The 14011-nt window shown below is 40.3% G+C and overlaps 1 protein-coding gene across 2 annotated transcripts; it reads right to left on the bottom strand.

The window, feature by feature from the left end:
* Nucleotides 1-2496: 2496 nt before the first annotated feature.
* Nucleotides 2497-13641, bottom strand: DUT (deoxyuridine triphosphatase). 2 transcript variants are annotated; one of them, XM_064456364.1, is made up of 7 exons: nucleotides 13494-13641; nucleotides 12784-12946; nucleotides 11161-11252; nucleotides 10036-10080; nucleotides 4226-4300; nucleotides 3277-3347; nucleotides 2497-2842 (listed from the first exon to the last, which is right to left on the bottom strand). In XM_064456364.1, the coding sequence occupies exons 1-7, from the start codon at nucleotides 13498-13500 to the stop codon at nucleotides 2786-2788; spliced, it is 510 nt and encodes a 169-aa protein (XP_064312434.1). In that variant the 5' UTR covers nucleotides 13501-13641; the 3' UTR covers nucleotides 2497-2785. The 2 variants fall into 2 exon arrangements, with proteins under 2 accessions (XP_064312434.1, XP_064312436.1); XM_064456366.1 differs by lacking the exon at nucleotides 13494-13641 and adding an exon at nucleotides 13309-13435.
* Nucleotides 13642-14011: the final 370 nt, after the last annotated feature.

Raw genomic sequence — 14011 nt, forward strand, 5'->3', positions numbered from 1 at the left:
TATTGTGCCTTGGGGCAGATCTCTGGATGATACTCTTAAATTGCTTATTAACCTTAGACAGAAACAGAACCATCTGCCAAAGCAATACCAGCTGATGTATCTTAACTACCCAAGGATGTTCAAAATACTGAAAAGTTGTTGTAATGAGGAGGAGGCACTATAGAAGATGGTAGGTAAGGTGCCATTCTGTATTTCCTCCATAAAAAAAACTCTCAGAGGAGGAGGTATAATTGCTAATTGTATCCATGAGGTGGTACCCAAAGTACAGTAACAACTTCCATGCAAGACCCAAATAACCGATAAAGCTCAAGGCCAGTGTTTTAATAACAGATCTCCTAGGCAAAACCTCTCTAATCACTGCAGAGTGCAGCAAACTACAAAAACCAACAGCAATTTTTAACATGTACTTCAAACTCAGCATGGTATAGATTGGACAAACTAATATTGAGAACAGATGAATCAATGCTGTGACCAGCAACTGTTATTATCTCAAACCCTTTGTACCCCATGTTGGGCACCAAAAAGGACTGTAATGGTTTAGCCTGTCAGCAACTAAACACCACGCAGCAGCTCAGCCCCCAGCCCTGTGGGATGGGGGGAGAGAATCAGAAGAGCCAAAGTAAGAAAACTCGCAGGTTGAGATAAGAACAGTTTAATAATTACAATAAAACAGTAATAATAATATAATGAACAAGAAAATAATGACAGAGAGAGAGATGAACCCTCAGAAGGGGGGCAGGGGGGATCCCAAAAACCCAAACAAGTGATGCAACGCTCACCACCTGCCAACTGACGCTGTCGGTCCTTGAGCTGCGACTGCCCCCACCCCCTGCCAGCTCAACCCAGTTAATATACTGGGCATGATGTTACATGATATGGAATATCCCCTTGTGCACCCGGCAGAGCATGGGAAGCTGGAAAAGTCCTTGACTAGTACAAGCACTACCCAGCAACAACCAAAATATTGGTGTGTTATCAGCAATGTTTTCATACCAAGTCCAAATCACAGCACTATGCCAGCAGCAGTGAAGAAAATTATCTTGGCTAAAACCATGACAGAGGGAAGAAAAGAGGTGCAGCAAAGCTTGGTCTCAAGTTGCACTCCAGCAAGAGGTAACAGCTTTACACAACAGGATCATAGTTTAAGACCTCTGAGTAGCCTTTGGTACCTGAAGTTCCTTTTTTGCAGGCTACAGAATGGAAGAGACGTCATGTCACGATTTGCTTTTCCAATTTACTTAGAACTTCACTGGTACAATGTGCTGCTTGCTTACAACAGGCTTTTGCATGGTAACCCTGCTCATGAAGGTCTGGGCATAGATGTAAGTAGTCTTGTGATAAGGGGGTGGGGTGGAAGGACTGATAAGTATATAATGCACATGGCAGGAAAGACTTCTACCCCGAAGGTGAACATACTTACTGTTCCAACACTGCCAAGTCAATGTAAAGACTACCCTATGGTTGAAGGAGTCTGAATGCTGTCATAGTACACTGTATTTTCCAGCTCCCTGGGGAAGAGAGGGGAGCTAAAATGTATTAAATGTGCAATATTTTGGGCCTACTTCACTGGAAATGGTTAGTTCTGCACAAGGACATGGAACTAATACCAACGGGATTATTACAATCTGAGACTACCAAGGAGAAGAATGCTGTGAATATCTTAGTCTGCAAAAGGGCCTGCTATTCCACTGCTGAAACACTCCTTAAAGCATAGAATTACCTACCTGTGACCTTTCAGCTCAGAAAATGTAAAAAGAGAATACTGACAGCAGCAGGAAAAAAAAATTGTTTGAGAGCCTCACAGCCTTTTCTAATTTTTCCCTGTGAAGTGGCAAAATACTCAAGATTCTTTCCTTTTTGTCCCTTTTCTTGTGTGCATGTTCTTTCACCTGAAAGCTTTTGAGTCATTTATGAGATTCCCACACTTAAAGCAACAATGAGGTTGGGGTCAGATTCCAAACAAGTCCTATGTTAACTGGTCAAACAGTGCTGGAAGAAAACAACCCACCACAGTTAATGCACTGCTTCAGTAATTCAGAATCTCTATACAGTAACTCTATAAGTAACTTATAATGAATTTGTCAGCAAATAATTGAACAGCATGTTTCATTGCATTTATTTACCACAGAGAAGTTATTGCCAGATGAGTTGTGTCATTTAGCTCAAACACTGTATTGCCTGGTCTTTTAATAGAGCTGAAAAATTAGCTGCTTGAGGATCAGCTAAGGATCAAAGAGAACTTTAGCTTTGAACAGAAACGCAAGTAATTTGACAGGTTGTAGAAGATGCAATATTAAGTATCTTTGTCTTATGCTGATTTAGGGGTCAGAGTGGGAAGACTCATCAATGCCTGTATTATCAGTGATTCTGTATGAAATAGGCTCTTAGCATAAAATACTGAGCTACATGGAAGATAGATTTCAGAAGATTAACACAAACTGGCCAGGGAACAATCAGCCATTTTAGTTTAGGCGAGTAAAATAAAATCACATTAAGTTATTTTTTTAAATTTATTTGAGTACAATCAGCACAGAAACAATGAGTTCTTATTACTGTGGACTGAACATATAAAGAAAAACAATCCACCAGCTACTCCATCCAGTCAGTCAGGCACATTTGCCCATAATGCAGATGAATTCACTGCCTGTAAAAATACAGGAGGACAGATACAGAGAAGCCTCAATAAAACAAGTTTTTTATGTACTCCAAAATCCCTCTTTTAATGCAAATGAAAACTTAGAAATAGCGTAACAAAAAAAGTATAGAAAGTACATTCAAATAAAGTTCAGTTCTTTCCTGTAGAACCAAAGCCACCTTCGCCACGTTCTGTATCATCTAGAGCCTGAAAGACATCAATTATGATAAGGTGGTTTAGTGTCTTAACTCACCTTTTGTTTCTATACAACAGATACTGTCTGTCATAGAGGAAGGTCCATTTATTTGTAACAATAGCTAAAGCTAAATGAAAAAAAATTTAAAAGACGTTTTAAGTTCCTTCTGTACATGTTTAAGTAAACCCACATTGTGAGAAAACTGTTTCTAGTACATACCAAAGAGTTTTTCAAGTACCTTTAACTCCGAAAATTAAAAAAATCCACAAAATGCATGCAAAGCATCAAGATTTTTACTCAGGCAGCAATGCTGATACGCAGTTTTAAGACTAAAAGTAGTTTTAAAGCCAAGTATTTATCTATACCATAGAATTCAGCTTATATACAACTACCTTAAACTATTAATTACTAAAAATAGAAGAAATATTTTCTTTTGGCAACTTACTTGAACTTCTTCTAGTTCAGGATAGCAAATGCGTTCACAGATGAGCTGGGCAATCCTATCCCCTTTCTTAACTGCAATGAAGTTAAAGTAGTATTAGTTCCTTCAAAAAAGTGAACAATCAATACAAAGTTTAGACAATCCGCTTTCCAGAGTGTCAGAACATACTGAAGTGTAAACACTTTGAACCCTAATTAAGCAGATGTTAATATTCCCCAAAAAATACAGGCTAAGATAAAGTTCTCTGTAGTCCTTTTAAGGTGATGTTTCAGCAGTAGTACCAGCTCAAGGCATCTCCCCTCACTCCTGCTGCCATACTGCGGCATCTTAAGTGTCATTACACATAAATACTGCAGAGACAGCTATAGGTATAACATGGCTCCTTTTGTGAACTAGGTCCAGGAACTGATTTCTCTGGGGGAAAAGAACCCCAAACTGATAAAAGGAAAACAAAATTTCTGATTAGTACCCAATCTGGTTCACAAAACTCCTGCAAGAAGCTTGTGCTGTGAATTTGCAGGGAAGGCTACAAAAACACTGGCAATATTGTAACTGGGCCCTGAGGCTTAAAACTGGCTGCAGAGACAGCATGATTAAGGGAAAAATTATATCTTTGTTACTCATGTTTCCCAGGATTCTGGAGAAGTTTTTATCTCAAATATCGCTCAGCTTATTCTTTTTTTTTTTTTTTTTGAGCAAGAAAGAAACTTTATACAAAGTTGTGCTTCACTACAGCTGGTGAATCTAAAGCTTAGTTAAGCAGGGGTTTTTGTTTGTTTTGGTTTTGTGGTGGTGATGTGCTTTGGGGGTTTTTTTATTCTTTTGTACGCTGCCTAATTTGCTAGGAGTGGAATCTTTGTGTGTTTCCTTGAACGGACGTTGTTAAGTTCCCATGTTTTTCTCGTTTCCAGTCAGATGCCTGAAAACAGGCTCTGCCAAGCTTAACGCTTACCTTCAAAATTCTCCTTGCCAAAGTTGAAGAGTACCACACCAACGTTTCCCCTGTAATCCTCATCAATAACACCAGCTGTCATAATAAAGAATTAAGAGGGATATCCAGTTAATAAATGTTGTCAGTATATTAGATAAGGTTTAGATCAGAAGATTATTGCAGTATCTCATATTGGCATCCTTTATACCCACGCACAATTGAATTATATATATGAAAATACTGAAATATCTAAAAATGCTCATCAAAAAGAACTGAAAAACACCACCATATATCAAGAAGTGTTTTACCACTGTACTACTAATTCTAGCTGTAATTCCGTATCTGAAGTCGAGACAGCTGTACCAAATTCAGGCTCCACTTGTTCTGGTAACTTCAGCTCTTTGAGTGCCAAGCAGAAATCTGTTCTTAATTCTAACATTTTATTTGAGAGCTATGGATTTGCACAGATCCAAATCCTGTATCTCAGGCAGTGTAACAACTAAAGCTTTAAGGAATTGATTGTCATTCAGCTGTATTCAAGTGTAAATGCTGTAAAACAAGCTTGCTCTTATATTTTAAATGACTATTAACTACACAGTTCAGGAGATTATCTACCAGTACACATTAAAATAATATTCTGCTTCTTTGGATTTTTTTCTCTCTGATACAGGAAGCATATTTCCAGTTGAAAAAATGGAGTTCGGGCTTACTTGTGGACCAAAATACATATTTTGAAGTCTACATACAGAAGTAATTCAAATACTAAAATTGTATGTCATTCCAAGGCATTCCCACACTCATACATACAAAGTACTACCTTTGGAGATTACAAACACCAGAGGAAATTGTAGTATGACTATACCTTGAAGTTTTAATGTTGAACCACAACATACGCACTTACAACCCCTCAGTTTTCTGTTCTTTCTTAGTTTCTTCAGCTGTGTGAAAATATTGCAGGACATATGGTCCATACTTTCTGTACAATCTCCGCACTAGTTCCAGTGTGAAAACGGTATTTGTACAGTTCTCTCTCTTTTATAATGTGATGGGGTAATCCAATCACATTTCTGAACAGTGTCCTAATTTAAGGAGCTAGGAACACTGGGAGTATGCCCTGAATTTTGAGAATTCAGAAAAACATGTGGTTCTCAGGTTGACTTGCTGGTATTTAACTGCATGCCATTGCTTAAAGGGACCCTAATTAAAAAGCACTGTCAAAAGCAACAGTGAACAAAATATAGGGGTTGCTGTGCATGAATGTTTTCCAGAATTAAAAAAAAGTAGCATTGAGTTCAGTTGATCCAGAGAGCTTGATGTACTGAAGCTATACATACAGGTCCTGTACTGTTTATTTGGTTTAGGTTACACTAGCGTTCAGAAAGTCACCTATGCACCAGGTAAATTGAAGATCAGAGTACATCACTTACATTGGTGATCACAGAGCTTTCTTGCAGTATTCCTACCACAGGTCAATGTTGCAGTTCAATACTTAAAATATTTTTAAAAAATCAAATCTTCTGCACACGTGTCAAATGTATAAGCAGAAAAGGCTGAACCATAAAACAATAACATGAAAATTTTGCCTTCTTACTTCTAGCAAAGTACTATTCCTTCCTCATTTTTAAAATATCAGATTATCTAGAGCCCTTACATCACTGATAAACCAGGGGTGATACAAAGTGTTAACTAAAGAGTGCTACGCAAATAATTTCCTTTGTTTTATACAATAGTGGACAGTGAATCCATGCTACATAGATGCATTACAAAGAGATTCAACAAACTTGCAACAGCAGCACTAATGATTTTAAGCATCACTCAAGTTCTGTGGTCAGTTGCACATTAATTTGGTGTATTTGTTCACAAGTCAATCAGCTGGAGAGCTGAAAGCCAGAATTCATATTTGGCACATAAAATTATGTACATATGCACACAAATGCGTATAAAAGATCGTTTAGGTCTTTGGATAAATTCTTAATTTGACAAACTATTCTCAAGTGTTTCTGTACAGCTAAGACACCATTTTTCTAGACCATTTGCTGGGATAGATATTGCTATGCATTAGAGATGGATAATGGAATTTGCTACTTTAACTTAACAAGGGCTAGTTTTATTTCTGTTAAAATACAGTATTCTGCTCTGATACAACACAATACTCAAAATCTGATTACTACAGCTTACTAATTCTATTTAAACAGAGATCATGGTTTTATATTTATAAAATGTACCAGTTAAAGTAGTATGTTTAGATATATATATATATGCAAGAAACCCTTGCATGTCACATTTTTGCTGGAATTATCTGAAGAAAATTTATAGAACAGAACAACTGGGGCTACTTCTAAATAAACTTTTTAGCCTTCGTATCTCTGACAGAAAGCAAGTTTATTTCTACATAATGACAAAAACTGTACTTGATGTATTGGTTAGTTCTTAACTGCTAATGAAGCTTTTTGATCTACCAGATCTTGCTGCTATTTATTGCAAGGGGGTGGGGCAGGGAAGAGAACCTAAAATGTAGTTTGTGTTGGAGTACTGGAGCTTAATGGCATGTTAGTACTTCTACTCCTTTTGAAACCCCAAACTCCCCCTCCCCCTCCGCTCCGAAAAGGAGTGTTATAATGGATCCATACTGGTTTACAATTAAATTAGTCAGATGGCTTCCTGGACCTTTAAACAATGCATTAACAAAGTCTCAGCTTTATGTATAGACACTAGAATTTTACAAGTATTCATTGAAAAGGCTGTCATCTAAACAGATACTTCTATCAACAGATACCAAATTCTTTTGACCACCTATTTGACTATTGCTAGAGACTGGCTCTCTCGGATTTGAAAACTGTCTGATAGCTAAGAATGGAAAAGACTGATGAATATTTCTGTGGCTGAACTGAAGTCAGCAACACTGAAAACTTTAATCACTCATATCATTCACTAGAGGGGGGGAAAAAGCCCTCTCACTAACACACTCTAATTTTCTAAGCTTAGCTATGAAGCAAACACCTTGTAATAGTTTTACAGATTGTATTGGATATATGTTTTAGCAGACAAGAACTGCACTTCCTGTACACTTCTGAGGATGAAAGCTTTCCAGAGGATGTAGAGAAGAGCAGGGTTCTTCCCTAAAAGCATACCTGATACAAACAGAACTTGCAATTAGAGCTGAAGTTATGTATTAAGAAAATAACATTTAAAAATATGTTTTGTGGCCAAAACAATTAGTCTAATGCTGTGCAGAGTGACTGAAACACTGTCAAAGCCATGATAATTTCCAATTCCATTAAAGGCACAGCTGGGTAGAGATTTTTTTCAAATGAGTTCCCTACCAATCATTTTCTCTTTAACTATATTATACCTCCACTGACATTGTCTTACTGAATTTAACCACTGTGGGGATTTTGAGTTCGAACTACTTGTGTCAAATAATGAATGATCCTTGGAAGATACAGGAAAATGTGATCCAAGAAGACCTGATCAGTTTTCCTTCTGTATAGGGTCACAAACTCACTGTATGTAACTGGGCATCCTGGCAAAACATGTAACATCCGTGGCATTCTGTTATTCTAGAACAGCAAGTTGCAGTAATCATATACGTTGCTGAGGACTAAGGCACTTTTCTAAATTATGTGTATTGGGTGGAAATCATCTAAGTAATTTTTTGAAAAATCATGCATTGGAATTGGCAGTCTGACATTCTGTCTTTATCATAAGTTTGGCAAGTCACTTGCCGGGAAAGCATCTGCACCTAGCAGATGTGAATTCTGAACACATTTATGCACGATCCCAATTTTCCTCTCTGACCTTAAGACTTCTGGCAATGTATTTTTACGTAAACGGATAACTCCCTCATTGTGACAAAAGTACTGCTGCTGGACAAGTTAAAATTATGTAACAATTGGTTTGGGGCTTTTTTTTAAAAAAAAGGTCCTATACTCTCAGTAATACTTTTTACTCACGGTTTGTCAACTGCCAGCTTTTTAAAAATCTGAACATAGGTCATCCTGCTAAGCACTTCTGGTTGCCTTCTGGTATTTCCTAGTTTAACTTTCAGATTGAAAAGACCGTTACAGAGCATATGTATTTTTTCATATAAACAAAAAAATTATTTTAGAAGTGCCACTTCAAAGAACATAGTAGACCATGTGTGTACAGAATCTTTGATTCCCATCTTAGTGCTCTTTTGTATGTTACCCAGTGACACTTAAAAAACCTTAGTGTAACAGACATGCAAGAATCAACTCTTATTTAAGACAAAGCCTGAATGACACAAAGCTGGCACAGATGCTCCCCTTTACCCTCTAATATCAGAACTGTATCACAGGCACAGCCAGACTTTGATATACCATAAAGCAGACAGAATAAAGTAGTTCTATCACAGCTCTAAATTATACTAGGAAGTGCTTTGCTTTTTTGGCTAGCTTGGCTTCAGAAAGAGAAGGATGCCTAGAGTCAGCCCTCCTCACCTCTAGAGCCAAGTCTACAAGCAAGTAAAGGCTGAGTGTCACCGTACTAAGTAATCTCTTGTATGACACTGGGGGCGGGGAGACCAAACAACAGACCAACAAAACACCTGCAAAAACCCAGCAAAGAGGAAAAGGCCTCAGCTTTTCAGCACACTTGTCAACTTCTGTATGACTCAAATTATAATGTGCTTGCAAAAAAATGTGTAGTCTCAGCCCCCCAGCACTTTTGACAATACCCATTAGATGCATCATCTTTACGTCATTACATGAGCAAGGTATTTTTGGTTCTTTTACTACAATCCATTGCCAGAAAAACCAATTGCTGAGGTTTTCAGCAGGTAAAAACCATTTTATATAACTTAGAACCATATTCTTGTACAATTAGAATGACGTAATATACACTTAGTTCTAGTTAAATTGCTGTAGTTACAGCTGTGCTCAGAATAACTCCACAGTAATCTTAGCGGTGATAATTTCGGTGCATTGTAGATGTCATTTTATAATACAATACTTAAGATAATGTGCCTGTGCTCTGATCAGCTCCACTGCGAGACCGGAATTGAACTTTCAACATCATTTACTTCATGCTATAGTTATAGGGATATGGCAAAAGGACACTGAGGCTTTCATGAAGGCTTCTGATAATAGATATGCCTATAATAACTGTTTTTGAAGAGTTATCTGTGCATTCCTAATAAAGATTGAAGAAAAGCTCAAAATACTTTAAAAAAACACTGGTGTTCAGAACAAATCTGTTGCTAGTACTGAATAACAACAAAAGACTTGCAGAAAGTGGGATTTTAGTTTGTTTCAAAAGACTTTCCATTTTTAAGTCAATTAATGTACAAACTTATGAGCTTAAGTTTCATTTGCTTTCCATACTTTGTTACATTTTTATCAGTAAGAGTAAACTAAACTCTTTTCATCCTAATAATCAATTCAGTGCTATCATTCTTTTTGAATATCATTACTATAGATTCTCTACATAAGAGTATCTGTATGTTATGATTTATTTCATTTAGATCTTACACTAGACTGAAAAGAATAACACACAGATGTTTGGTCAAAATGGAGAAAGCAGAATGTAAAAAGTCATCTTTAAAGACTAAACTGAAAAATAACTTTTATGCCAGGCATTACCTAAAAAGTATGATGGGTTATTTTTTAAAAAAAATCAGTAGTATTTTAAAACCTGCTGAATTATAAAAATAACGGTGATGCACTGACTCTCTGAGGTATTACCCACTTATGTCCTTTTGCCAGACTACTGATGAAGCTAGCGTTATTTATTTACACATATTACAATGAGAAATTAAGGCACTTCTGCAATCAAGATTTACAAAGTCTTAGTAAAAAGAACAAAAATCTTACCACCAACATCTATGAAGTGCTTTGCAGCTAAACCAGAACGCGGTGCTAGAAAACAAGAAATTTTTTTTTAAAGTATAATAATTTATTTCTTTTAAAACTCTTACACAACATTTATAGGTTAGATAGTGTGTTTGCACAGTCATGGTAGGAAAAACTGTTTCCACAGTCTTTCTAAAAGAAACATGATTTTACAGGAACTACTGTAAGTGTTAGTGTATATATTAAATAAAGTAACAGCTGCTGAAGGCTACAATAAAATTGCAATCTTAAAGTGATACAAGCATATCTTTCTTTAGACCACCAGCTGCAGAGTAGGTTTCTCCAAGGAAAGCAGCTGGAACAGACAATCACTATCTAACGTTGGTTTATTTTTGGCAGCTAACACTGGTTTGGAATAATCTCAAAAGATTATTAGGTCAATCCATTCAAGTTATAATGGAAAACAATATTTGGCAAGCAATTTACTAAGAAATGTTATACACAGGTAAATTAAATGATGTGCAGGGTGTTTTTTTTTAAAAAAACTTACCTTAGCCTACTTTGATGAGGTGCTAAAATGTTATTCTCTTCAAAATTTTCTTGTCCTTTTAGATGAAAGGACACGGCAAACTCTGATCACACTCTTCCACTGGAGTGGTTATTGGTTTTTTACTTTAAAAATTTACACACAATTCAGAAAAAGAATGTGCAAAACATAATAAAATATCTTGTACAAGTTCTCTCAAGTGTTCTGTCATAAAAAGTAGTCAAATTCTACTATGCTAGTACTCTTCAGGGTTGATTTCTAAGCATTCAGGGGTGTATTTTCTGTATATCCATTATCTATTGGTCTTTGATTCGAATTCTGAAACTGCAGAGAAGTAATGAATTATTGCATAGCCTACAAAGTTGTTTGTAAATGATGAAAATTTCTGCTGATCATCTTTTTGTCATTTGACATACACCAATCCTCAAATGTATTTGACAAGAAATGGCTATTACAAGGCCTACGCGTCTATCACACAGCCACGTGGAACCTCTTTTGTGTAGACTAATTCTGAAAGCTTTGGTCAGAATCTAAATGTGAAGATGGCACCAAACCTGTTCCAGAATGATTCTGCAGCCTTTTATAGGCCGTTTACTTACCAACTCGACCATAGCATCCAGAAGGAAGTGCAATTTGAATGTCTGTCTTCACTACAGCCTTTTCCATGGGGGGTATCACACAGTCATAGGCACTACATTAAAGAAAGAAACACTAGTTCATACATGATATTTTGGAAATTTTCTCTGCTGTAACTTAAGGTACAAAACTACCCAGAATTATTCTTGCTGTCAATTTATACCATGGAATTTATACAAGAAGTATTTACAGATCGCAAAATCTAATGCAGATCCTAAAACAAAAACTCCTCCCATTTTGATGGTGCTAGCTTAAGATTTCAGTAGTGTCATTTGAACAGCATAGTCTCAAGATTGCAGTTTTTAATGTTTTTTAACTGGTAAGATAGAAAAAAATACAAGTTTAACTTTAACCATTAGGTGGATGCAGCTGTGCAATTTTTGTGCAAAAGCAGAAACTTTAAGGATCATACACTCTTTTGATTAAGCTTTCTACAGCAGATGAACTAGCTGTAATAAATAATTTATTAAGTTACATTTTAGGCATTTTTTTTTTATTTTCTGAGCAGGTCAGAAGTTCATGATTCACATGATTCTATTGGGAACTGCAAACCAGAAAGATTTTAGGAACTTTCTGAAGCCACCCAACTGGAGGCTTAATGAAAGGCAATGGTGACATACTACAGTGAGACTGTTCCTCCTGTTTAAGGTAAGCATATCTTGGGCTTGACAAAGAAATTATTTTAAACACTGGGAAGCACTGAAAGTTTTTTTACGAAACAGAATTTTTCCAGGTGTACAGTGCAGCACTGGAACAAGAACAAAAACAAACCTGGTAAGACAAAAGGAATACAAAGGAAAAGTGTCAAGTGTGGTGAAGCAAAGCTTCAGGAAGGAAGTCAGACACGTGAAGCAAATAAAAAAGACAAGCTGATTATTCTAAGTAATACTAAAAAAGGGAAGCTACAGGAGGCCAGAGTGGAGTTCAGATATAATTAGTGACTGTATTTGATCACAGGAGCACTATGCAAACAATCACAAGCCTAACTGCAGCTATCCCTGAACAGAGTGAAAACCTTTGAACAATGGTTGTTATCAGTTCAAGCAAACCAAAACCTAAGTCTGTAGAGCAACCCACATGGTTTCCAGCCAGGAGCATTATCAAACGGCCACAACTTCCTTTGGCAGGCAACACCCTACAGCCAAGAGGAACGTGGAAAAGCATAAGCCCTGTCAGGGAGGGCCCAGATGCACTACCGGTTTTTTGTTTCAACAGGAAAGCACCTAGTCAATGCTGGTGCCAACAGCAACTCAAGCTGTCAAACCTGACTTTTGGCCAACGGCTGCATCACTACCTGATGAAATCGGTGCTGCAGCATGACTGGAACACAGATGTCAGGACACGAAGGGAGAGGGATGGAGGAGCAAGGGAGGTAACGAACAGGCCAGCTCTAGCCTCCTCCTCTGCAGGGCCGGCGAGCCTCTCCGGGGGACTGCTCAGCAGGAGGACCTGCCTCGCGAGGCCCCGCGGCCGCCGGAGCCCGAGCCGAGGGGCTGGCTGAGCGGGGCAGCAGCGCCTGACACCGAGAGGAAATGAGCCGGACCAGGGCGTGGCGTGGGCTCCTCCCCTGCGTGGGGGACCCTCACCTGTGTAGGTCGTAGCCCGCAGCCCGAGGGGAACCTCTGGAGGGGGTGGAGGCGTTCTCGGAGAGCTTGGTGAAGCGGAGCCGTGCGGTGGGGTCCCCGGACACCGAGCTCTTCTGCCTCTTGCTGGGGGATGGCTGCAGAACGGCCTCGGAGGAGGGCATCGCTAAGCAGGGACGGGAAGGCGAGAGAGACTCTCTGTGAGGGATGAGGGAAAAGCCCGCGAAAAACCGGCACGGCCCACTGGGGGCGGAAACAGAAGGGGAAATTGCTCCGTCCGCACACTGCGCGGCACACCTCGCCACCCCTCGCCGGTGAGAATGGCCTCGCCCGGCTCCTCTGAGCGCCCGGGCCTGCAGCCAGGGGCCCCTGGCGGCTCTGCTTCCCGCTTCCCGCTCCCCGGGGCCGGGCGGTACCGGCCAGTGGCGGCGGCCGGGCGGCCCCCGGGCACAGGGCCGGCGGCAGGGCAGGGCCGCGGTGCGGCCGAGCAGTGCGTGTTACCCCTCGGTCCCGCCCCCACCCCCTTACTGCGGCCGCGTGGTCGCGGGAGCCGCCAGAGGCATCGGGTCAGCATAACGCCGCTGCCGTGTGGGGGGCGCACCGCCGCCCGGTGCTCCCTGCCGCTGTCCGGCCGGAACGGGCTCGTGGGCCGCCGATGGAGGGCGGCGGCGGCGCCTCCTTTTCCTCCCTTCTCCTGGTACACCCAGGAGTACCTGCCATGCGGCGCAGCCCCTCCGCCCGCGGCCCGGCGCCGCGGGCCCCCGCGGGACACGGCGGTGGCGGTGCCGTGGGGCGGCCCCCGGACCCCGCGGGCCGTGCAGCGTTGCCGGGGGACGCGATTGCGGCTGCACGGCCTGTGGCGGGCGGAGCCGGGGCCCAGCGCGGGGAGCGGGGGCAACAGCGCGGGGCTGCCGCCGTCCCGTGCCCACGTCGCACTGCAGGCATGGGCTGTCAGTAGGCGTGGCGTACCGGCAGATAATATGTGTCCTCCTTCAGAAGTCGTAAGGCAATGACAGAAGCATTTGCCTTGTGAAAGGGAAACAGCTGCTTTCCCGCCTTGGGGAGGCTGTAGATAGGGACTTACTCGAGGTTCCTACCCTATGGGCCTGATTTTTAGTATAATAATGAGGATAGTTCCCCTAATGGACACTTTGGTCTAGTTCTTATTAACATCCCAATTAGTTGCTCTCCTTGACTATACACTTTACCACCCCCGTCTCAGCGGCTTCTA

This window comes from Phalacrocorax carbo, chromosome 7 (assembly GCF_963921805.1).
Source record: "Phalacrocorax carbo chromosome 7, bPhaCar2.1, whole genome shotgun sequence".
Taxonomy (NCBI): Eukaryota; Metazoa; Chordata; class Aves; order Suliformes; family Phalacrocoracidae; genus Phalacrocorax; species Phalacrocorax carbo.

Excerpts from the sequence above, each read along its gene's own strand:
- DUT (XM_064456366.1), bottom strand. The coding sequence starts at position 13,354 with ATGCTGACCCGATGCCTCTGGCGGCTCCCGCGACCACGCGGCCGCA. Across the intron at positions 12,947-13,308 it reads CCCGCGACCACGCGGCCGCA|CGATGCCCTCCTCCGAGGCC; the intron begins GTAAGGGGGTGG and ends GTCCCTGCTTAG. Across the intron at positions 3,348-4,225 it reads TGGCAAGGAGAATTTTGAAG|TTAAGAAAGGGGATAGGATT; the intron begins GTAAGCGTTAAG and ends ACTTCATTGCAG.